A 23,376-nucleotide genomic window follows, 5' to 3' on the forward strand; every position below is an offset into this window, starting at 1 on the left:
GGAAAGAGACCAGATCGGGCCACGCAGAGGACCATGGAGAGGGAGCAAGGGCCTGGGCCCCGGGCACCTCAGTCTAGGATATGCTTGGAACCGAAGCTATTGTAGTCAAGGGTGAACATTTAGAAAGGCAGGACATGGAAGTAGAATACTGAAGGGGTTGGGGGAGCCCAATTCAAATAAAGGCAGGTCCACAGAGCGGCTTCCTTTAATCCCTGCAGAGACTGACACCAAAGTGCCATCCTGGGTCCACTTTCACCACAAAGGCGCTGCTAAAGCACAAGAGGGAGGGTTCTGTCCCCCAAAACTTCTCTGCAGTGGCCTGGCCATCAGGAAGAGCACAGGCTCCAGAGGCTGACGGCTGGGCCGAGTCCCCTCCTCACCTACTGCTACCTGCGCCCTTGGGCCAGGGGTTTACACTCCGCACGTCACTGAATGACAGAGCCTGCTGTGGTCCGAGCATGTGATGATCAGAAGGGGGCTCCATCACGTGAGAGGAGGCGGAAGAACAGAAGATAATTAGGAGAAACACGTGAGGTCAGTCAGTAACCAGCGGGAGAGTGCACAGGTCGAGTGAGCCTGGGAAGAGCTGTGGCAGAAGCGTAGGCTGTCCTGCCTGAGGGAGTGAGCAGGGCCAAGTGCCTGTGGGGTCTCAGCAGGACAGCCCGCTTGGGCTGGGGGGACACTGGGAGAGCACCACTCCCAGCTGTCCTGAAACAGAGACCCGCTTATAATAACGTCACGACGAGACCAGCTGCCAGCCCAGGGAAGCTGACCATCACAAGAGCCCAGCGACCTATGGTCCGGCCAGCTCCTCCCTGGGGGAGGCCCCAGGAAGGAGCCTGGATGGAGTAACAGTGGGGTGACAAAGGCAGGAAGCCAGCTTCGGCAGTAAGCAGTTCCACGGAGCTCGTGTGTGGAGCACCCAGGAAAGGGGCCAGGACAGGGGAAGTCTGGCCCTTAGGGAGACATCGTGAAACATGGTGGGTGGCACAGAGCAAAAAGCAGTGGCCTGGGAGGCTGCCGGGGGCCGAGGAGGGGTGGGTTCTGCTCCAGGCCCTGCTGAGTTCGTACAGGGGAGGAAGGATATAGTCCAGTCATATTTTAGGAAGGTCGATGCTTCGGCCTGTGTGAGAACGGTTTGGAAGAGAACGAACGTGGAAGGAGGGGACCAGTTAGAGGCTGTGGCGCTTGTCCTGGTGAGAGGGAACCATGCCCTGGAGAGACAGAGGGAGGAGAGCAGTTCCCTGCTACGTCCTAGAGCACAGACGGGCAGGGCTGCTGATGCACTGGGGTGGGCGTGGGGTCGGGAGAGAGGAAAAAGAAACCCAGGGCTATTCCTGGGCTTCTGGCTTGAGTGATACAGGAGGCACCAAGGGGGCCGACACTGAGATTAGAATGACTGCAGTGATGAAGCGGGAACAGTTAGGGTTAAAATGTCAAAAGAAAGACAGAGTTTGAAGAACCTAAGTTGGAGGCATCTGTGAGACAACAAGATCAGAGATGCCAACTGCTTATGGGGGCTCCATCTGTGGCCCTGGAGGTCAAAGATCAGGAAAAGACGCCACTGGAAATCACAGGGATGCCCAAGATGTCCTAGAAAGAGGTTCTGGGACAGCGGAGACGAGAGGCCAGCAGAAGGGAGGAGGGGAGGTGGCCAGTGGGGCTGGAGGGGAGTCCAATGGAGGAGGAGACTGTCTGCTGAAGGACGGTGCTGACCGCTGCCGAGAGGCCGAGGAAGGTGAGGAGGGAGAGGACCCACTGAGCCCTTAGCGTGGCGTCTGCGCCCAAACCGCCAACACAGGTGAACTATCGCTGCTGCTGACCCTCAGACCAGCCCCAGGCGGAGGCACTGTTCATGCATTTGCAAGTTCGTCCCATGCTGAACCGGGTACCCTTGCTCAGGGCGGCCCCATGGGCACAGCCATCTGGGGCCTCGGCCCAAACCCAGGCTCCCGCAGGAGGCCCTCCAGCCACTCCGCCCGCTGCCCGCCTGGGTTCCCACGCCGCCCTTTAATTTTCCCAAAGCCCGAGCTGTGGTTTTCACTGGAAACTCCGTAAAGCATCGTAACGTTTTACTACTGGCTGTTCTGGGTCTGAGCCAGAAGTAAAGGTTAAGGACATTGAGAGCACAGGGAGAAATCCAATTATTGTCCACGGCGACAATGTTGCTTCGTTACTTACTGTTTTCAGACAGCTCCACGATGTAATAAAGAACAGGGCTGTTTCCATCAAAGGGTCGGACCCAGGACAGCACCACCGAATGGCTGTGGGAAGAATTCAGGCTGGCCAGTAGGTTCTGGGGTGAATGAGGCAGTTCACTTGGATACAAAAGAATGAAAAAAAGAAAAGAAAAGAAAACGCACGTCAGAATTGCGGGTCAGCCTCGTGGTTCTTACGTTGCCTGGTCCTTGTGTGCAATGTTTTGAAAATGGAGAACATCAAACACGCCCCGAGCACAAATACTAACTACTCCCCGCCCCCAGAAAACCCTTCAGCATTCACAATGTGTTTTATTTTCCAAACATAATTTGATTTAATCCCTCTGGTAGGGATTAAACAACTAATGACTCTCACTTAAATCCAGTGGGGAGCGCCGATTTTATACAGTAGACTATTTAATTGAGAAAACTTGGTCAACAGTTTGTTTTTACGGCTAGAGGCTGTTAGTGGGAAGGCAGCAAGCCATAGAACAGGAAAAGGCCTGGGAAATATAATTTACTGTGGAAGTTTCCGACACCAGCCATTTGGAGTTACCAGCCAAAATGCCCATATGTATTCTTGGATAACGGAGCAGCCTCATTACTGAGCTTGCGAGGTTATATTGTTGTTCTGTCTTCTGTTGGATAATGGAGGTTTGGGAAAAGCGCTGGAAGGGAAACGTGGTAAAAACACTAACTGGAACCCCATGGAAATAGTAAACAAGGCATCAGCAAGGCTATAAAATGGAAACACAAAGCAAATAAATTCTGGAAAGAAGTGACTAACAGAAAGGGTCTTCACTGGGATTTACTGGTGAAGAAGCGTCAAAATCCAACTGCACGGTTTCCACCACCGACGGGTCAGCCACCTTGCAATCATGAGCTGCCCGGCCCATATTTAACCTTTACATCTCATGCTCCGGGAGCAGGACCCTGTTCTGTAGCCATTAAGAATGGCTTCTTCTCCTACAAGGAGTGCTGGGAAAGGGGAGGCCAGATATCACCCGCTTCACCCACTAACTAGCTTCTGGTCTCTCTTAGGCATCAATTATTGCTAACCCACATAGGTCAGCACAAAAAGCCATAATTATCCTTGATTTTTTAATTTAAAAAATTTACTCTTTACACTTTGAAATTTATTAAGATGTTATATGCCCGCAGCTACCTAAGAAACACAGCTCTCTCTAACCCACAACACCATTTATAAACAAACTAATATTTCTAACAGACTGCGACTTTATTTATTTATTTATTTAACATCTTTATTGGAGTATAATTGCTTTACAGTGTTGTGTTAGTGTCTGCTGTATAACAAAGTGAATCAGCTATATGTATACATGTATCCCCATATCCCCTCCCTCTTGCGTCTCCCTCCCTCCCTCCCTATCCCACCCCTCTAGGTGGTCACAAAGCACCAAGTTGATCTCCCTGTGCTATGTGGCTGCTTCCCACTAGCTATCTGTTTTACATTTGGTAGTGTATATATGTCCACGCCACTCTCTAGCTTTGTCCCAGCTTACCCTTCCCCCTCCCCATATCCTCAAGTGCATTCTCTACATCTACATCTTTATTCCTGTCCTGTCCCTAGGTTCTTCAGAACCATTTTTTTTAAAGATTCCATATATATGTGTTAGCATACGGTATTTTTCTCTTTCTGACTTACTTCACTCTGTAGGACAGACTCTAGGTCCATCCACCTTACTATAAACAACTCAATTTCGTTCCTTTTTATGGCTGAGTAATATTCCATTGTATATATGTGCCACATCTTCTTTATCCATTCATCTGTCGATGGACACTTAGGTTGCTTCCATGTCCTGGCTATTGTAAATAGTGCTGCAATGAACATTGTGGTACATGACTCTTTCTGAATTATGGTTTTCTCTGGGTATATGCCCAGTAGTGGGATTGCTGGGTCATATGGTAGCTCTATTTTTAGTGTTTTAAGGAACCTCCATACTGTTCTCCATAGTGGCTGTGTCAATTTACATTCTCACCAACAGTGCAAGAGGGTTCCCTTTTCTCCACATCCTCTCCAGCATTTATCATCTGTACATTTTTTGATAATGGCCATTCTGACTGGAGTGCGGTGATACCTCACTGTAGTTTTGATTTGCATTTCTCTAATGATTAGTGATGTTGAGTATCCTTTCATGTGTTTGTTGGCCATCTGTGTATCTTCTTTGGAGAAATGTCAATTTAGGTCTTCTGTCCATTTTTGGATTGGGTTGGTTGTTTTTTTGATATTGAGCTGCATGAGCTGCTTGTAAAATTTGGAGATTAATCCTTTGTCACTTGCTTCGTTTGCAAATATTTTCTCCCATTCTGAGGGTTGTCCTTTCGTCTTGTTTATGGTTTCCTTTGCTGTGCAAAAGCTTTTAAGTTTCATTAGGTCCCATTTGTTTATCTTTGCTTTTATTTCCATTTCTCTAGGAGGTGGGTTAAAAAGGATCTTGCTGTGATTTATGTCATAGAGTGTTCTGCCTATGTTTTCCTCTAAGAGTTTTATAGTGTCTGGCCTTACATTTAGGTCTTTAATCCATTTTGAGTTTTATTTTTGAGTATCATGTTAGGGAGTGTTCTAATTTCATTCTTTTAAATGTCGTTGTCCAGTTTTCCCAGCACCACTTATTGAAGAGGGTGTCTTTTCTCAATTGTATATTCTTGCCTCCTTTATCAAAGATAAGGTGACCATATGTGCATGGGTTTATCTGTGGGCTTTCTATCCCCTTCCATTGATCTATATGTCTGTTTTTGTGCCAGTAATATACTGTCTTGATTACTGTAGCTTTGTAGTAGAGTCTGAAGTCTGGGAGCCTGATTTCCTCCAGCTCCATTTTTCTTTCTCAAGATTGCTTTGGCTATTCAGGGCCTTTTGTGTCTCCATACAAATTGTGAAATTGTTTGTTCTAGTTCTGTGTAAAATGCCATTGGTAGGTTGATAGGGACTGAATTGAATCTGTAGATTGCTTTGGGTAGTATAGTCATTTTCATAGTGTTGATTCTTTCAATCCAAGACATTGATATATCTCTCCATCTGTTTGTATCATCTTTAATTTCTTTCATCAGTGTCATAAAGTTTTCTGCATACCGGTCTATTGTCTCCTTAGGTAGGTTTATTGCTAGGTATTTTATTCTTTTAGTTTCAATGGTAAATGGGAGTGTTTCCTTAAATTCTCTTTCAGATTTTTCGTCATTAGTGTGTAGGAATGCAAGAGATTTCTGTGCATTAATTTTGTATCCTGCTACTTTACCAAATTCATTGATTAGCTCTAGTAGTTTTCTGGTGGCATCTTTAGGATTCTCTATGTATAGTATCATGTCATCTGCAGACAGTGACAGCTTTACTTCTTCTTTCCCAATTTGGATTCCTTTTATTTCTTTTTCATCTCTGATTGCTGTGGCTAACACTTCCAAAACTATGTTGAATAACAGTGGTGAGAGTGGGCAACCTGGTCTTGTTCCTGATCTTAGTGGAAATGCTTTCAGTTTTTCACAATTGAGAACAATGTTGGCTGTGGTTTTGTCATATATGGCCTTTATTATGTTGAAGTAAGTTCCCTCTATGCCTACTTTCTGGAGTTTTTATCATAAATGGGTGTTGAATTTTGTTGCAAGCTTTTTCTGCATCTATTGAGATGATCACACGGTTTTTATCCTTCGATTTGTTAATATGGTGCATCACATTGATTGATTTGCATATATTGAAGAATCCTTGCATTCCTGGAATAAACCCCACTTGATCATGGTGTATGATTCTTTTAATGTGTTGCTGGATTCTGTTTGCTAGTATTTTGTTGAGGATTTTTGCTTCTATGTTCATCAGTGATATTGGCCTGTAGTTTTGTTTTTTTTGTGACATCTTTGTCTGGTTTTGGAATCAGGGTGATGGTGGCCTTGTAGTATGAGTTTGGGAGTGTTCCTCCCTCTGCTATATTTTGGAAGAGTTTGAGAAGGATAGGTGTTAGCTCTTCTCTAAATGTTTGATAGAATTTGCCTGTGAAGCCATCTGGTCCTGGGCTTTGGTTTGTTGGAAGATTTTTAATTACAGTTTCAATTTCAGCACTTGTGATTGGTCTGTTTATATTTTCTATTTCTTCCTGGTTCAGTCTCGGAAGGTTGTGCTTTTCTAAGAATTTGTCCATTTCTTCCAGGTTGTCCATTTTATTGGCATATAGTTGCTTGTAGTATTCTCTCCTTTGTATTTCTTCAGTGTCAGTTGTTACTTCTCCTTTTTCATTTCTAATTCTGTTGATTTGAGTCTTCTCCCTGTTTTTCTTGATGATCTGACTAAAGGTTTATCAATTTTGTTTATCTTCTCAAAGAACAAGCTTTTAGTTTTATTGTTCTTTGCTATCGTTTCCTTCATTTCTTTTTCGTTTATTTCTTATCTGATCTTTATGATTTCTTTCCTTCTGCTAACTTTGGGGGTTTTTTGTTGTTCTTTCTCTAATGGCTTTAGGTGTAAGGTTAGGTTGTTTGTTTGAGATTTTTCTTGTTTCTTGAGGTAGGATTGTATTGCTATAAACCTCCCCCTTAGAACTGCTTTTGCTGCAACCCATAGGTTTTGGGCCATCGTGTTTTCATTGTCATTTGTTTCTAGGTATTTTTTGGTTTCCTCTTTGATTTCTTCAGTGATCTCTTGATTATTTAGTAGCGTATTGTTTAGCCTCCATGTGTTTGTATTTTTTACAGTTTTTTTCCTGTAATTGATATCTAGTCTCATAGCGTCATGGTTGGAAAAGATACTTGATACAATTTCAGTTTTCTTAAATTTACCAAGGCTTGATTTGTGACCCAAGATATGATGTATCCTGGAGAATGTTCCATGAGCTCTTGAGAAGAAAGTGTATTCTGTTGTTTTTGGATGGAATGTCCTATAAATATCAATTAACTCCATCTTGTTTAATGTGTCATTTAAAGCTTATGTTTCCTTATTTATTTTCATTTTGGTTGATCTGTCCATTGGTGAAAGTAGGGTCTTAAAGTCCCCTACTATTATTGTGTTACTGTCGATTTCCCCTTTTATGGCTGTTAGCATTTCCCTCATGTATTGAGGTGCTCCTATGTTGGTACATAAATATTTACAATTGTTATATCTTCTTCTTGATCACTTGATTATTGTGCAGTGTCCTTTGTCTCTTGTAATAGTCTTTATTTTAAAGTCTATTTTGCCCTGATATGAGAATTACTACTCCAGCTTTCTTTTGATTTCCATTTGCATGGAATATATTTTTCCATCCCCTCACTTTCAGTCTGTATGTGTCCCTAGGTCTGAAGTGGGTCTCTTGTACACAGCATATATATGGGTCTTGTTTTTGTATCCATTCAGCCAAACTGCAACTTTAAATCATATATCAGTACAATAAAGAATAAACTTGAGCTTGAAATGGTGTCTGGTTTTCTCTTTGTGAATTAAGCTTTAAATCAGAAAAGGAATTTTTCTTTCTTTTTTTTTAGTGGCTTTTTAAAAAAAATCAGTTTACTGTATTTACTTTTTTAAAATATTTATTTATTTATTTATTTATTTATTTATTTGGCTGTGTTGGGTCTTCATTGCTGTGTGCAGGCTTCCTCTAATTGCGGCGAGCGGGGGCTACTCTTCGTTGTGGTGTGCCAGCTTCTCATTGTGGTGGCTTCTCTTGTTGCGGAGCATGGGCTTCTAGGCACAGGCTTCAGTAGCTGTAGCATGCAGGCTCAGTAGTTGTGGCACACGGGCTTATTGCTCTGCAGCATGTGGGATCATCCCGGACCAGGGCTCGAACCTGTGACCCCTGCATTGGCAGGCAGATTCTTAACCACTGTGCCACCAGGGAAGTCCTGAGCTGTTATTTCTGTCTGAGTTCTCCAATAATGGAACCTCCCTTGGATTTCCAATGAAGGCCAATATGAAGAAAATGCCAGGATGAAAACATCTTTTCTACTTCTCCCCATTTCCTGTTGGAATTGGTTTGTTCTGAAACAAACCAAACCAAACCAAAGTTGTTGAAGCAGTCCCACCTGAAAACAAACTAAGAATAAACTTGGATAAATATTTCCAAATAAGACAAGTTTGTTCTTTGTCCCGGGATGGAAGTAAACCGTTGGAATTTCCTGAGTGACAGGAGTGTCTTTGCTAATCATGGTGGGCCCCTCAGGCCACACCTGAGTTTGTGCTAAAGGTCGCTCGTTGGGGGGCCCCTGCATAGTTCCAGGAAGGGGGTATACGCGCTGGAGAGACCAACCATGTATCAGAGGGCTGGGGCTCTGAGACAGTGACATCAGCCTGACCTTCTGATTCCCCGGGAAGTGGAGGGGTGGGCGCTGGAGAAGGAGTTCAATCACGTGGTCAAGGATTCAGTCATGACCACATAATAAAACCCCATAAGAACTGGACACCAAGCTCAGCTGAGTGTCCTGGTCGGTGATCAGACATGTATGTACCGGGAGGGTGATGTGTCCTGAGGACACGAGCTTTGTGCTTGGGACCCTCCCATTCCATGCCCTGTGCATCTCCTCATTTGTCTGGTTCTGATTTTTACTCTTTATGATAAAACTGAGATACTAAATAAGCATTTAGCTGAGCTCTGGTGGTTGCTCTAGGGAGTTACTGCGCTGACAGGGGAGTGAGTCTGTCAGGAGCACGGGGGCCTGTGAGCCCTGGAGCGAGCGGCTGGCGCTGGAGCGAGGACAGTGCCCTTCACCTGTGGGGTCTCTGCTAACTCCAGGCACTCAGTGCCAGAACTGCGCTGTAAGGACTTGCCCTGAAATGGAAGATTTTCTGACACGAGGAAGGTTAACTTAGCAGGCTGACAAGGGTGGTTGGGGTCCGGGCCGTTTTCTACGTGTGGTCACTGGCCGTGCTCAAAGAGGCCCCCTGAGGGCCACCACAGTCTCACTTCTAAGTCAGGAGGAGAGACGTGCAGGTGAGCTGAGGCCTTGGAAGCAGATGCAGAACCCACGAGCCTGAAAAGACCTGCGTGATGCGGACGAGACGCTGGGGGGTCCTGAGTGGCCCCTTACAGCCTCCAGGAAGAGATTCCACTAAAACACTCCAGAGGGCTGCCTCCGGGTTAGCAGTCAGTCACGAATCTTTCCTCCTGCCAGAACCAGTGATCTTCTCTGCCCGTCCCTCCTTCCCGTCGGTGGTTACGCTCCAGGATCTCTACTCCATCCACTGTCCACCCGGCACACAGGCATCTCATGAGTCACTGAGTCCTACCTGCTGGACCTCAGAAAGGCCCACGTGCCAGACCCTCTGCTCTGCCCACCCACCAGCCTTCCCAGAGCCGTCGTACTCGGGCCGCTTGGAACCCTCGGCACTGTTGGGGTCACACCACACCCCTGCACCCTCTGCAGCTCCCCCTCCACGCTCACGAGCTCCGTCCCCACACCGGGTGTGTGGAACTGCCCAGCCGTGACCAAGGCCATCACCAACGACTCGCAGCTCCCTGAGCCAGGCCGTTCCCACCTGTGCCGGAAAATCCAGCTCAGCCTCCAGAGCTCCGACGCTCAGTCTCTCCTCTGTGAAGACTTCCTGGGCCTCCCTCTTGCCCTCGACTAACTTTTGAGCAGAACGAATCACGTCTACCCCTTGACTCCCTCTGCAGTCCGTAGCTTTTTCAGTTGAAGAAATATGGTGAAGCCTGACAGGCGCGGGGCCCACGGCGCGTGTTCGATGGAGGACCTGCTCCCTCCTCTATGCGGCCTCTTTTCCTCTCCGCACTCCCGCATCAGCGACGCCAGGCCCGGAGCCTCGCGCTGTGCAGCGTGGGGAGAGTGGACACACTGACCCACACGGGGGAGGACGGTGGAGCAAACAGCCCTCCCCAAGCCCGCTGCGGGGTGGGGACTCGGGGTGGGGGCCACAGCCCTGGCCTCCTGGAGCTCACAGCCAGGAGTGCAAGGCCCGTGCCTGGCGGGACAGCACGGGGCAGCCGAGAGTGAGCGCCACAGGGCGGCTTGGGACCAGCCGGGCTGCACGCAGAGCCGGCCTGCAGTGGGACCACCTCGCGGAGGAGGTTAGAGCCCAGGTAAGACCAGGGGGAGTTCTGGGGCCACCGCTGGGAGCGCAGGGCCTGCACTGGGTCATGGAGGAAGGCAGGTAGGCGATGCCTGGGTTAGAAACTTCCGGCTTATCTGTGTGACACTGACTTTCTGGGCCTGGAGCTGGGACGCCAAGGGCGGCTCCTCAGGAAGTGTCCTGGAGACGAAATGTCAGATCATGGGCTCTGCAACAGTCAGGAGGACAGACCACGAACAGGAGCTGGTGAGAGGGTAGAGGAGACAGGTGGCCATGGCTGGCGCAGCCGGGGTCCGCGGGACACACGGCAGCCACAGGTGGGGCGGGTAGCTGGCTCGGGACAGGCCTTGCAGAGCGGCCTTCTTGTCCTTGAGGATGGATGGGCTGGACGGGAGGCGGGCGGGAGGGACAGCCTCCTCCTGGGCAGGAAGAGCGTCACCCTGCGGCCCGGAGCAACCAGCGCATCTCTGCACCTCTGCACACATCTCTGTCCTGGGGCTCCGCGAGATCCAGTGGTCAAATTCCCACAGCCAGGAAAACCCAGGGTCTACACTCGATTTCAGATCATGCTTCTCGGCCTACATGAGGGCACACTCACTTAGCAATGACTGATCCGACAGGTGAGTGGACAGCTCTTTCCTTGGGGCTGGAGAGCTTTGCAGACGGTGGGCTGCTCACTGCTCCACATCTACAGGTCACTCCACAGCAGCCTCCCGTCCAGGCCTGAGCTCACGAAGTCCTTGGAGCCAGCTTAGGCAAGTCCCTCTGTCCAGCCCTCAGAGCTTGATGCTCACCCAGGGTGTGAGTCTGGGAAGAGTGGTTTCTGATGTCCCCCCTCCCAGCACTGAAAAGCCACCAAGGAGAATGCCACAGGGCATGCCAGAAGTAGGCACACTGAACAGCAACAATGGCAGCCCTGAGCTTGGTGTGGAGGGTGAGGAAAGACTGTTAAGAAGATTGCCGAGACTTAGGAACGTAAAAGGCAAAGTGGCCTTGAGACGTTTAGAACAGGAACCGAGATCTAAAGCCCAGTGGTGCCCAAGGACATCGCTGTCCGTGATGCAGCTAGAAATAACGAGCCCTCGTCCACTGCTGCCCCAAGAGTCCACGGTCGCCCCTGGAGGATGGCCCACGCAGAGTGTGTTCTTTACAGACATCACAGGACTCAGAGTTGGAAGGAAATTGAGATTTTTTTCCCCCCTAGTTCCAGCCTCTCTCCTCCATGGAAATTCCCTCTAGCGTACCTCGTGTCCAATATTACCTGTTCCACAATGCAAAGAACTTTTTAATATGCATTGGAAACGTACACTATTTCTTTAAATGACGTTTCGGTTATCTGGAAAATTAAGCTTTGTGAGATACTTGACTAACCCATCAATAGCCGATAAGTGAAGCTTTAATATATTCTGAATCCATCTCAGAGAAGCTCATCTAATAGCGGGAGAGTGTGTCCTGGCACCTTCTCCGCCAAGTCTGAAAGGAGATAAATGATCAGCCAGTGACTCACAGACAGTGATTTTCAGACAGGGCGACAGCTGAAAGGCTCTGAGAACAACAGGGACGACGGGGACGAGGCCAGTACTGTCACTTAGTGATTCAAAGAGAAATCACCGTCAGGAAAGTGACACCGCCGTAATATCAGAAATCAACAACCACAAAACCTGGGCTGCAGGGGACGGCGCTGAAGCGAGGTGTGTTCGAGAGGAACGGCTTGGGGAGAGGCTCGAGAGAAGGCAGTTGGGACAGTGGTGGCCACGGGGAGCTGCTCTGGTGGGAGAGGGTTGGGTAAATACTTCCTACGTAACAGCGCTGTCCCTCTAACGCACAAATGACACCTTTTCTTCCCTGACTTCACTCTGAGGATGAAGGCGACGGGGGCCTGATAACTCTCAAGAGATGGTATTAAATTGTTCGCTCCTTATTATGGCTTTGTTGGAAGTGGTTTTATTGAAAGAAACCCCTCCCACTGCCTCTGGGTCCGAGTCTTCCAGTCGCTCAGTAAATCAGGGTTTTCTCTGTACTCCGGGCTCAGAAGAATTAGTCTCTGATCTCAGAAGGAAAGATGCAATGCTAATTGGGGCTTTAAATGATTAACAATCAATCCAAAAAGCCTTCGCACCTGGTCCCTCACAGCAAGGAGCTTTGGGGGTCCGGAGTCACCCCAGAACCAGTTCCTTCCTGTAAGGCCCTAGCAAACTAGCAGGACAGACACAGCTAACACAGCTGGTGACCGGCGTTAATGATGACCGTGTGTTGTTAATTTACCAGACGCATAAGGAGACCCTCTGGAATTGCAGACGCCTCTCCTCTCAGGGAGGGGGTGAGGCAGACCCCTCAGAAATTAGTCCTCCTCGGCGGCACCAAATCCCAAACCCATTTCAACCTGGTAAGTGGAGCAGGGCTTCCTCAGACACTGATGGGGCACCTGCTATGCACCTGGCGCCGTTCCATGCACAGAGGGCTGGCTCCGCAGCAGACAGACACACCTAGTGTGTCAGAGGATGAAAGAGAGAAACTTCCTGGCCCTGGGTGATGGGGAGAGGGTGCCGCGGATGAAAAGAGGAACAGTTTTTATAAGATGGTGAGGAACGGTAAGAGCTGTGACGGATTGAGTGTTTGCCCTAAGCTAGGCTCCCAGCCAGGATTTACAAACAGCGGTCCACCCAAACCTCACCGCCACCCTTTAAGGTAAATGGCAACGTGCCCAGTTTACAGGTGAAAAAACTGAGACTGAGGTGTGAGGTGACCTGCCCAAAGTCACACAGTCAGTGAGAACTGGGGAGGGGTCTCCAGGCCAGCCTCGCTCCGGAGAGCCGATGACCCTGCAGGGACTGTGGCTTTCGCCCGCATGGTGCCCCCCCCCCGCCCCCGGCTGGCACAGCACCAACTACCGAGCAAACCAACAGGAGAGCTGCCAGCAGGCGGCCTGCTTCTGAAAAGCCCACTTGCGACGCTCCTAATTTCTACATTTAACAAAGTAGCTTTTAACTCAAGTGGGGAGGCTGGGGAAGCAGGCTTTCAGGCTCTTCGGAAGGACTCTATTTAGCCATAAGTACCTCTCAGTCACTCTTGCAATGGGAGATTTTTTGTTGTTGTCATCTGAGTGAGTCAGGGAAATGTCACTGGGCTGGGTGTGTAAGTTCTCCGAGAAGTGCAGAAGACCCTACAATCCTGAGCTGTGATGGTCGCTATTGCTCTCGTCAACACTGATGTCTCAGAGTTAAGACCTTATCGGATGTAAAGATACACTGTGCTCTAACCTACAACCTTCCCCATTCATTCCAATTTGGAAGAGTGGAGTGTTTATTACACCAACAATTCACAAGGAACCGCTGTCTTCCAAATCAGCTCTGTAACCAGTTGTACCTAAAGTGGTTTGAATCACGAATCTGCAAGTATTTCTATATTTAGAGATGAGGTGTTTTACCATGACACAAAGCCTATTACTTTATAGATGCAGCAACATTTGCTGAAAAATGTATTTTACTTAGAGGAAATCAAATAAGCAAATAGTAGGGGAGATGTGCAAATCAGTAGAACATAAACATTGTGCAGAAGAGAAAGAGTTCACTATATTGGAAGCACACAATTTGGCTTTTGCTGACAGAGTCTTTATGAAATGCTAACATTTATGTGGTACCAATGATGGATGATCTAAGAGTTCTCAAAGGTAGTTAGAAATTGTGAATAGCACAGAGCATTATGTGAATTCACTGGTCATGGATGCCAACATCATCAGCAATTTTTAAAAAGATCCCCACGTGAGCTATGGATGGAGGAGGAAAGCCGGCCAATCAGAGCTGAGCAAGGGTTGGCCATCCAGCTCTCGACGGTGGGGGGAGCCCAGGGCACGTGAGCATCTAAGGGAAGGTGAGGGGTGTGAGTGGGATGTCCGGGAGGGTCGCCGGGGGCCTGCAACAAACACACATTCATTCAACCAACCAACGTGTATTTATTGAACGCCTAAGGTATGCCAGACACTGCCAGGCGCTCAAAATGCAGAGCTGTGCCATCCTTCTACTTCAAGAGGGAAGAAGTCGCCCGCGTGACCGGTGCTGACAAGGGCGGAGCGGGTGCTGGGAAGCACGGGAGACACAGCCTGCATCCCGGGGGCAGGAGGGGATCCTGCGCTGATTCCCAGAGGAGGGGCGCACCCTTCAGGGCGAGGTGACAGAAGAGCCAGGCCAAGCCGTGGAGGCGGCAGAGGCTGAGGTGCCTTGGATGGGGGCCCGGGGGCCCAGGAGGGCAGGAAGAGCCCAGGGTCAGCGGGTCCAGTAGCGAGAGGCAGGGTGGGGAGACCCCCACTGGTCCTCTAGGGCTGAAAGGCAACTGGGTGACCTTTGATCACGACAGGTGACTAACCTCTGCGGAGAACAAGGTCATCCTGGGGAGAGGCCATCCTGGAGGTAGAACGGCGCTCTCCCAGGTTCCACAGATCCAACAGCCAGCCTTTCTGGACTAGCAGCTGCCCGTCATTAACCCTTCAAATCCCACGCACGGGCTGGCGGAGAGCTGCTTGTTCAGGTATGTGTGCAACAAACATGGGGGCCCTGGGTGCAGCACCGAGCAAGCGGTTTTCTTTTTCCTTTTTCCTTTTTAATTCCCTCGGCCAGGGCCTGGGGATTCAAAGGCAAATGAGACACGCCCCTGTACTCAGAGTGTCCACAGCCTATTTCAGGGAATGATTTTTGCCTCTAGAAGCCTTCCTGGATCGCAGTGGGCAGAGCCCAGTGAGAAAGACCTCTCCATCCTCTCAAAGGCCATTCCTGATGGCCAGCGTGCCCCTGTCGACCAGAGCGGGCTGCTGCCCGGCCAGCCCTGCCCTGCTTCTCTAGTTTCGGGTTTTACTTCTGTGCGTATGGGCTGGGGGAACATTTTTTGGGGGGCAACATTTTTAAAAAGCAGATAAATACATGTCGGAAAAACACACTGGGTCAGCAGGCTTTTCAGCTTCCTGCCCGTGAGGAGAGGGAGCTGTGGGAGGATGAGCTCGGAGCACAGAGGCGGATGCAACCAGGGCTCCCATGGCCCCCACCCCAAGGAAGGCCCAGGGAGAGGGAACGGGCGGCTGCTTGCTACTCCCAGGAGTTCAGCGGACATAACAGGAAGTGCGTGTTTGCCCACAGAGAGGCCGCTGGCTTTCCTGGGAACTGGGCCAACCCGACACGGATCGGAAGTTCTGACGGGCATCACTTGGAAAAGTGGACCTGCTGTTACTTACACATGGTGTGGGAAACAGTCTACAACGATATGGGCTCAATGTGGAGAAGGTGATTAAAGGGATCAATGAGGAGGAAACCTAATAATTAAACCATCTAAACCGAGGCTGAACACATACTCAGTTTACGGTTACCAAACAGACCCACCCCTGTACGTGTGCGCGCCTGAGGCCCAAGGCGGTGGCCTCTGACTGCTGGCTCGCGACCCATCATGCGTGTTACGCGACGGTCACGTGGGGGAGGGCTGACCCTGTGAACACGGAGCAGCCGCGATACTCACATCACCTCCAGGCGGGCTGTCCTGGAGTCGTTCCCGCCCTCAGAGATGACGCCACAGGTGTAGTCTCCAATGTCGCCCGACCACGTCTGGCTAATGAGGAGGGACCCGTCCTTCTCCACCACAATCCTGGAGCTGCCAGATGGGGTGATGGTCACGTTGTCCTTCTTCCACACGTAGCTGTGGGTCAAGCAGAGAGTCCTGAGTTAGGACCCCGGTCACTGATCCTTCCCTGTCTGTTAAAAAGCAAGCAACTGGGGCTTCCCTGGTGGTGCAGTGGTTAAGAATCTGCCTGCCAATGCAGGGGACACGGGTTCGAGCCCTGGTCCGGGAAGATCCCACATGCCGTGGAGCAACTACTAAGCCCGTGCGCCATGACTACTGAGCCCGTGTGCCACAACTACTGAAGCCTGTGCGCGTAGAGCCCGTGCTCTGCAACAAGAGAAGCCACCGCAATGAGAAGCCCGCGCACCGCAAGGAAGAGTAGCCCCTGCTCGCCACAACTAGAGAAAGCCCGCGCACAGCAACGAAGACCCAACACAGCCATAAATAAATAAATTTATTTAAAAAAAAAAAAAAAAAGCAAGCAACCGATGACCTTGTGAGTACAGTAAAAACCACCGAACTGTGCTCTTAAAAGGGTGATATTTAACACTATGTGAATTACATCTTAAAAAAAAAAAGGAAAGTGAGGGCCTCCCTGGTGGCGCAGTGGTTGAGAGTCTGCCTGCCGATGCAGGGGATACGGGTTCGTGCCCCGATCTGGGAGGATCCCATATGCCGCGGAGCGGCTGGGCCCGTGAGCCATGGCCGCTGGGCCTGCGCATCTGGAGCCTGTGCTCCGCAACGGGAGAGGCCACAACAGTGAGAGGCCCGCATACCGCAAAAAGAAAAAAAAAAAAAAAAAGGAAAGTGACCAGATGTCTTGGTCACAATACAAAGATAGATGCTGAAGTTACAACAGGACAAAAAGACAAGTGCAGGGGCTTCCCTGGTGGTGCAGAGGTTGAGTCCGCCTGCCGATGCAGGGGACACGGGTTTGTGCCCCGGTCCGGGAGGATCCCACGTGCCGCGGAGCAGCTGGCCCCGTGAGCCATGGCCACTGAGCCTGCACGTCCACAGCCTGTGCTCCACAACGTGAGAGGCCCACGTACCACAAAAAAAAAAAAAAAAAAAGACAAGTGCAGACATTCGTCTGTTTTTGGGTTCAGGACGGGGAGTCTGAGGGCTCCTGACCACCCGTGTCACCACTGCAACTGTACCTCCTGCTCCTGCAGGAAGGTCCCTGGGGTACAAGAGTGTAGCCTGGGCAGGGGGCAAGGACCCCAGGGTGTCCCCGTACACGTTTTCTTAAAATCCAACCATGCTGGGGACTTCCCTGGTCGCAGAGTGGTTAAGAATCCGTCTTCCAATGCAGGGGACGTGAGTTCAATCCCTGATCAGGGAACTAGATCCCACATGCCGCAACTAAGAGTTCGCATGCCGCAACTAAGGAGCCTGCCGGCCGCAACTAAGGAGCACACATGCTGCAACTAAGAGCCGGTGCAACCATAAATAAATAATATAATTTAATATAATATAAATAAAAATGTTTTTTAGAAAATCCAACCATTCTGGCAGACTGTCCTTAAAACTACACTTCTTTCTCTTTTAATTCTTTATGACATTTTAGCACATTTTTCTTTTCAAATGTAGACTCCACTAAGAGCCTGTCCAGCCCCTTACTAGTCACGGCTGGATGAGATCAAAGTGCTGGCTTTCCTTTCCAAAGTACTGGATTGGATGTCCAGAACGCACCCAGTTCTTTAAGGGCTCAATGCACACAGAGCACAGACTGCTCCTCTGCAGCGACCCCCAGACAGAGCAGGATGGTCTCCACCAGAAGGAAGTGAATCAGCCGCTCACTTGGGGAGCAGCATTCGGCGGCCAGTGTCCCTTAGGGCCAGGTGCTCCTTGGGGTAAAGGAACCCAGGACAAGGGGTGCCCCAGAGTGAGCAGCCTAATTCCTTCTCAGGAAGGAAGCTCCGATTTTGTCTGTCTAATCACATTAAAGAAGCTACAAGAAAACCACAAGGATCTGAGGGGGGTTTCTGGTGTGCTCTTAGGGTAGCAGAAAACTGGCTCATTTGTCCTTTGTTCGGTGACACTCCCAAGTCCTTTAGAAACGAATGAATTCTTTCCTAGAATCCTAGAATTCTCCACGTAATCTCTAACTTGTTGGCTTTCGTTTCTTTGTTTTGCATTCAACATTCTTGTAATGAAAGCAAACTTGGTTTCTGAGCTCTGGGGAAACTCCAGAGAGACAGGTAGAGATGTGGAAATGCACGATTTGTCAAACACCTGCCCAAGAAGAGTGAGGAAACAGCTTAGTCTCCGGATCCGGTTAGTAACGTATATAAACATCGACAGCCACCTCCCTCTGCTCAGCGTGAAATGTTCCAGAAAGAAGGAGGGCATCTTGATTCTATCATTTGGCTAACTGCATGCCTTTGGGGCTAAGGCCAGAGTGAAAATACTGGGATGACTGCATCTTTCTTTCTAGATTCATTTTCAAGGCTGGTTCTGAAAATTAAAAACTATTCTGAAAGTGGCAGCCCTTTGGGAAGAAGCTCGCCACCGACAGCCAGCTGTGTCTGCTGCCGCCGTGTCTACCTGGGCTGTCACGTTCTTCATCATGACCGTCCCTGTCTGAGTCAAACAAAGACAGGTGTCACCACCCACTTCGTGGACCTTCACGTCCTCTGGGTCCCCTGGTTCCCCGCAGTTTCCTCTAAGTGTGTTAGATAACCACAGATGCCTTTCTTCCATGCGGAATTCCCTCTCCCCATTACACAGTGGAGCCATCCTTGGAGTAGAGAAAACCCCTCGAGGCTAGCACAGCCCCAGCACAAACACTGCTGAAATCCCATTCGATCCCTCTGGATTTTTCTCTCATTAAGTATCAGCCTCTGACAAGTACGTTTTACAGATAGCGTATTAACCTTGGCAGAAAAATCATGAAAAGCTGTATTGAAGTCATGAAGTGGAACATAGCTCACTGTAAATAATACATAAGGCTGGAGTGGAAAATGGGATTTGTGTGATTAATGATGGAGCCCAGAACTGTAAGATGCTATAATCAGGGATCTGTGGCTGGAATCAAAGTTCCTGAAATTCTCCCTTCCCATCTCTACTTCAGTTCCCCAGCTCCCAGAATACTAATGAGCCCCAAACGTTGTAATTGACGGAGCTGACCGGAGAGAAGTGCGGGGGTCGTGGGTGGTCCCACAGTGCAGCGTGGCCGTGGTCCCCTTAATCACCACGCGGTCCTCCGGAGGGTTCACGATGGACGTTCGATCTGGAAAGACACAAGTGGCGACTCAGACAAGATTACGTGCCTGAGCGTTTCCTCCCTTGGGGGTGACGGATTGGTCATCTGACATCAAAACCTCCTAGTTTTCTCTTAGCTCGGCAAAACCAGTGCACATGGAAGCACCCAGAAACGTTCAGGGAATTGAAAGCAAGCCTGTCTGCCTCCCAGCTAAGGGAGACAGGCCTCCCCCAGCCCGTCTCAGGTCACCCCCAGACCTCGGACACTCCAGAAGGAAACAAGAAGGAAGATCGTATGCAGACGCTTACCAGGTTCTACACCCTGGATTCTTTCCCAAGATTATCAACATTCTGGTAATTTCTACTGTCTACACAGCATGTCATGACTTTGCAAAGTGCTTTCATTTACGCTGTTTTACTTGATCCTCACAACAGTCTTGTGAGAGTTGTGATAATGCTTTTCCCAGTGATCAGGAAGTACAGGGTCTTGCCTGATGCCACAGGGCCAGTAAGCAGCGGGGCCTGGTGCCACGTGCAGGCCTGCAAGGTCGTCCAGCCCTGCGGCCGCCTGACACTCCACAGCTGCCAGAGCCAAGGCCCTGGAGACGGCCCTGTGGTGTGTGTCCCCACGCTGCACACCTCTCGGGAGGGCGCTGCTCTGGCAGCAGGAAAGGAGACGGAACTTGGAGCCATGAGACTGGGTTCAGGGCCCAGCCTGACGGCTTACCAGGGGGGCATCCAGAGAAACGCCTCCGAGCTTCTTAGTTTTCTTGTCTATGAAAGGGGGTGCTGCTATCACTCACGCTGGGACAGAACAGAGTAGCTGATGCCTGGGAAGACCCCTGCAGGCCACACAGCACTGCACCAACCAGCCTAGTGCTATTATAATTTTGAATCTCAGCAGATCCACAAAATTTTCCGGTGAGTGACCTACAGAGATGCAGACATCAGTTTTCCACAAGCTTTTAAATTTATGGTTAATTTTTGGGGACACTGGATGAATCAGATGTGGTTGATAGAACAGACCACCAAATGGAACAAGACCTCTTTTTCAGTGCTAACAATATTGGGAGGATTTGGATTCATTCCTTTAAAACTTGTGATATTTTTAGAACACCTAATAAACGAGAAAGGGTCATGTATCAAAGCGGACACCAACTATATCATAGGAAACGCTAAGCAGATGTGAAATAAAGCACAACAATTTAGTTTTTCCTCAAGGATGGTATTTTAACAAAATATTCACTCAGGCAAGTTAAAAATTTCTCTCCTCATATACATGCCTTTACAAAAATGTGTTAGTGAGCACTGACTGTCTCTTGCTTTTTTGAACAATAATTTTTTAGTAATATAGATATGGATGAAGCAGAGAGAGAAAAGTTTATCAGCCAGTGAAGCTAAGTACTTGGTAACCCAATCCTTATGTTCTGGAAAACAATTTACTCTGCATTTCAGAAACCTGTGTTATAGATAAAATAAAGAGAAACAAAAGCTGGAGGAACCACAAAGATCCTTCAGTTCACTCCTAACATACAGGAAACATCCATATTTAATATATGAGGAATGTTTTAGTTGGCTATAATGATAGTATAGAAAAAATGCTTTCTCTGGGATTTTCATTCTTGGTCCACTTTTCTTATGTGATGCTTATAAGATTAGCCAACCTGTCAGTTTTTTTTTTTATTTGAGCTAGTTTTGGGGGGTAATATCCCTACTCTACTGAGGTTAAAAAGTTAATCTCTTATCTCTCCTGAAACGTCCCCATTAAATCTTTGAATACATTTTCTAATTATTCTTTTAGAAGCTGAAAAATTAATTACTCAACAGAGTTCTCCAAATTAGTTGTAAAAATAATGATTCTCCTTTGACTGGATTAGCGAGTCCAAGGGCATATATTGACATCCCCGGGGGGCAGATGACTCGCTGATTAAACCATTGTTAACAGAAAGCTCCACACGGGCTGTGGTCCTTACTCCACACGGTGAGCGTGGCAGACGCGTTCAGGGAGCCCTCGGAGTTGGCTGCACAGCAGGTGTAGTTGCCAGCATCCTGGATTAAGACAGGGGTGATCTGCAGACCCCCAGACTCAAGGAGCATGAACCTGGGAATCCGCACAGAGCCGCTGGCCAGAATGTGGTTTCCTGAGGACGACAGACGAAATAGCAACGTGAGAACTGCCACGTTCGACAGAAGGTAATGCTCTGGCCGCACCCAGGAAAATAATGTGAGGAAATAATCAGAAGAAAGTGGAAACTTTATGCACAAAAGTAACCAAAGCAGTTTGCTTTAGCGTTAATTAGAATAACAGAAACCAAGAACATCTAATCGTCCAATATTGAGAGATGTGGTTAGACAAATTATGATCCATGTATGTGATTGTTTCCTTTCGGTGACTGATTCTGAGTTTTCTTTATATGTGTATGCATTTGAAAAATTTCTCTCTAAAGCCATTATTACATTCTAAATCAGGAAAGACAAAAAGAAAATATATAAAATGAAAGAACCCTTGTTTCTGATTAATCTGTAGCTTCCCAGATCTTCATAAGCCATGGCCCCAGTGCACGAGTCATACCTTTGAGAGTTGGGAAGCCACCGAGTGGTTTTCTGGGAGTGAAAAAAGATGTAAGTTTTGAAGTTTTACCCAGATACAGTCCACTAAGCATGACCCGTTAATCTATGAGGATGAACCCAACTCAGCCGCGGTTTCTTAAGGACAGACTATGTGTGCTGTTTGTTTAGTGGCAGGTGTGCTGAATGTGTAGACAGGGCTGCAGGGGAGCTACAAAGAGCCCAAGATGTGACACCGCTCTTCACAGGAACTGAAACTACAGTCGGATTAAGAGAGCCACACCCGTCAAACTGCGGAGGATGCGAGCGACCCTGTGCTAGAGCAGTTTCTCAGAAATGAAGGCGGATGTAGTCTTAACTGTGAATATTACCAAGGAAGCGCTCCTTCAGTCACAAAGGGGAAGCTGCAGCTGAAATCCAGAGCCCGTCAGGCCTGGGGCACCCGGTGAAGGGCTTGACGGAGGAAAGCGGCCTTCGCACGGTGTACAGAAACGTGCTTCCTCTTCTAGGCTGTGAGCTGCACAGAGCTTACGGGGTCTTGCTCGTCTGACCCTCCCCGTGCCCCTAGCATCGGCCCCTGGTGGGTGCTCAGTCAATGGTTTTTTACTCTTTACCGAACAAATGAGCGAGAATAGCCAACACGACGCGGGGCCGCCGGGCTCACTTGTGCGTCGGCCACGCCCTGCAGCATGTGCGAGCGCCTACCTCTCCTCCACGCGATGGCCGGCCTGGGAGCCCCGGACACCTCGCAGCTCAGGACGGCTGTCGTCCCGTCAGTAACCGTGGTGTCCGCCGGAAGCTGGGTGAAGGCTGGGGCGACATCTAGGCAGAGGAGGTGAACAGTGAAATACTCAGCGCGTCGCCCCTCGGAAACGCTCAAGCCAGCCTGGTGGAGTCATCCACCTGGGCTTTTACAGAACTAATCACAGAGATAACTGAGCGCTAAAAAATGAAAACCTTTCAGGAAGACTACTACCCTCCACTACCCGTCTCCCAGGAATCACCTATCTTTGTTTACAGCCTAAAGAGAAATACGGTCTCGTGACGTGATGGACACACAAGTGGGGAAAAGCAGGAAGAACTGTTTTCGACCAACGTTAAAGAGAAGAGAGATGTTTATTTAGATAAATCAAACAAGCTGCTTTCATTATGTAAAGAAAAAGGAAAAAGCTAGTGTCTGAATATCCTACATTGTCCTGAAGATGACACTTTGACACTTCCTAGGATCCGTTCTGAAAGTTAAAATAACCAGATTCCAAGGGCTTCAGAGAAGAATTCCTGGGGGGAGCATTGGGTCTTCCCGTTCATGGGGGACCGCCCGGGCCTCCGGCTTCCAGCGGCCCTGAGTCAGACCCAGGAAGACAGCGGCAGCTCGGGCCGGCTTCGGGCAGGACTCCGCTGACTCCGAACTACTTTGCGAAAGGCTAAGCCAGAACCCCTGAGTCCCAGCCGTGACCTGCATCGCCCAAATCCTGTGTAGGGGTCCCTGGGGTGCCTGGGCCAATGCCCCCGGGGCAGAAGCGGGCAGGCCCAGTGGACCCCAGGGGAGCCACCCGCCTCTGCCCTCCCTCCCCGCTGGGCGTCCACCTCTGCTGCGAACCCCTGGACGATGTGGGGCCCCCCCGACTGGTCTCTTCTGCTCGTCCCCTCATTGCCCCCCACCACCAGGTGCGGAGGCCCTCTGAAAGCTTCAGACGACGCCCGGCCAGTGCCCACCTCAGAGCCGCGAAGGCCCCGCTCGACCCCTGTGTGCCCGCACACACCTGGGCCGGCCTGTCCCTCCACGCATCTTTCGGGCACCTC

At 49.4% G+C, this 23,376-nt stretch overlaps 1 protein-coding gene across 1 annotated transcript in view; it reads right to left on the bottom strand.

Annotated features, from left to right (window-relative positions):
* SDK1 (sidekick cell adhesion molecule 1) overlaps nucleotides 1-23,376 on the bottom strand; it is an 831,209-nt gene that overhangs the window by 202,356 nt on the left and 605,477 nt on the right. The window contains exons 10-14 of the mRNA XM_060079272.1: nucleotides 22,279-22,395; nucleotides 20,979-21,146; nucleotides 18,931-19,033; nucleotides 15,700-15,876; nucleotides 2,182-2,318 (exon numbers count right to left, since the gene is read on the bottom strand). Coding sequence (XP_059935255.1) covers nucleotides 2,182-2,318; nucleotides 15,700-15,876; nucleotides 18,931-19,033; nucleotides 20,979-21,146; nucleotides 22,279-22,395 — 702 coding nt within the window. The remainder of the gene's footprint in view (nucleotides 1-2,181; nucleotides 2,319-15,699; nucleotides 15,877-18,930; nucleotides 19,034-20,978; nucleotides 21,147-22,278; nucleotides 22,396-23,376) is intronic.

The sequence above is a fragment of the Mesoplodon densirostris genome, chromosome 16 (assembly GCF_025265405.1).
Source record: "Mesoplodon densirostris isolate mMesDen1 chromosome 16, mMesDen1 primary haplotype, whole genome shotgun sequence".
Classification (NCBI taxonomy): Eukaryota; Metazoa; Chordata; class Mammalia; order Artiodactyla; family Ziphiidae; genus Mesoplodon; species Mesoplodon densirostris.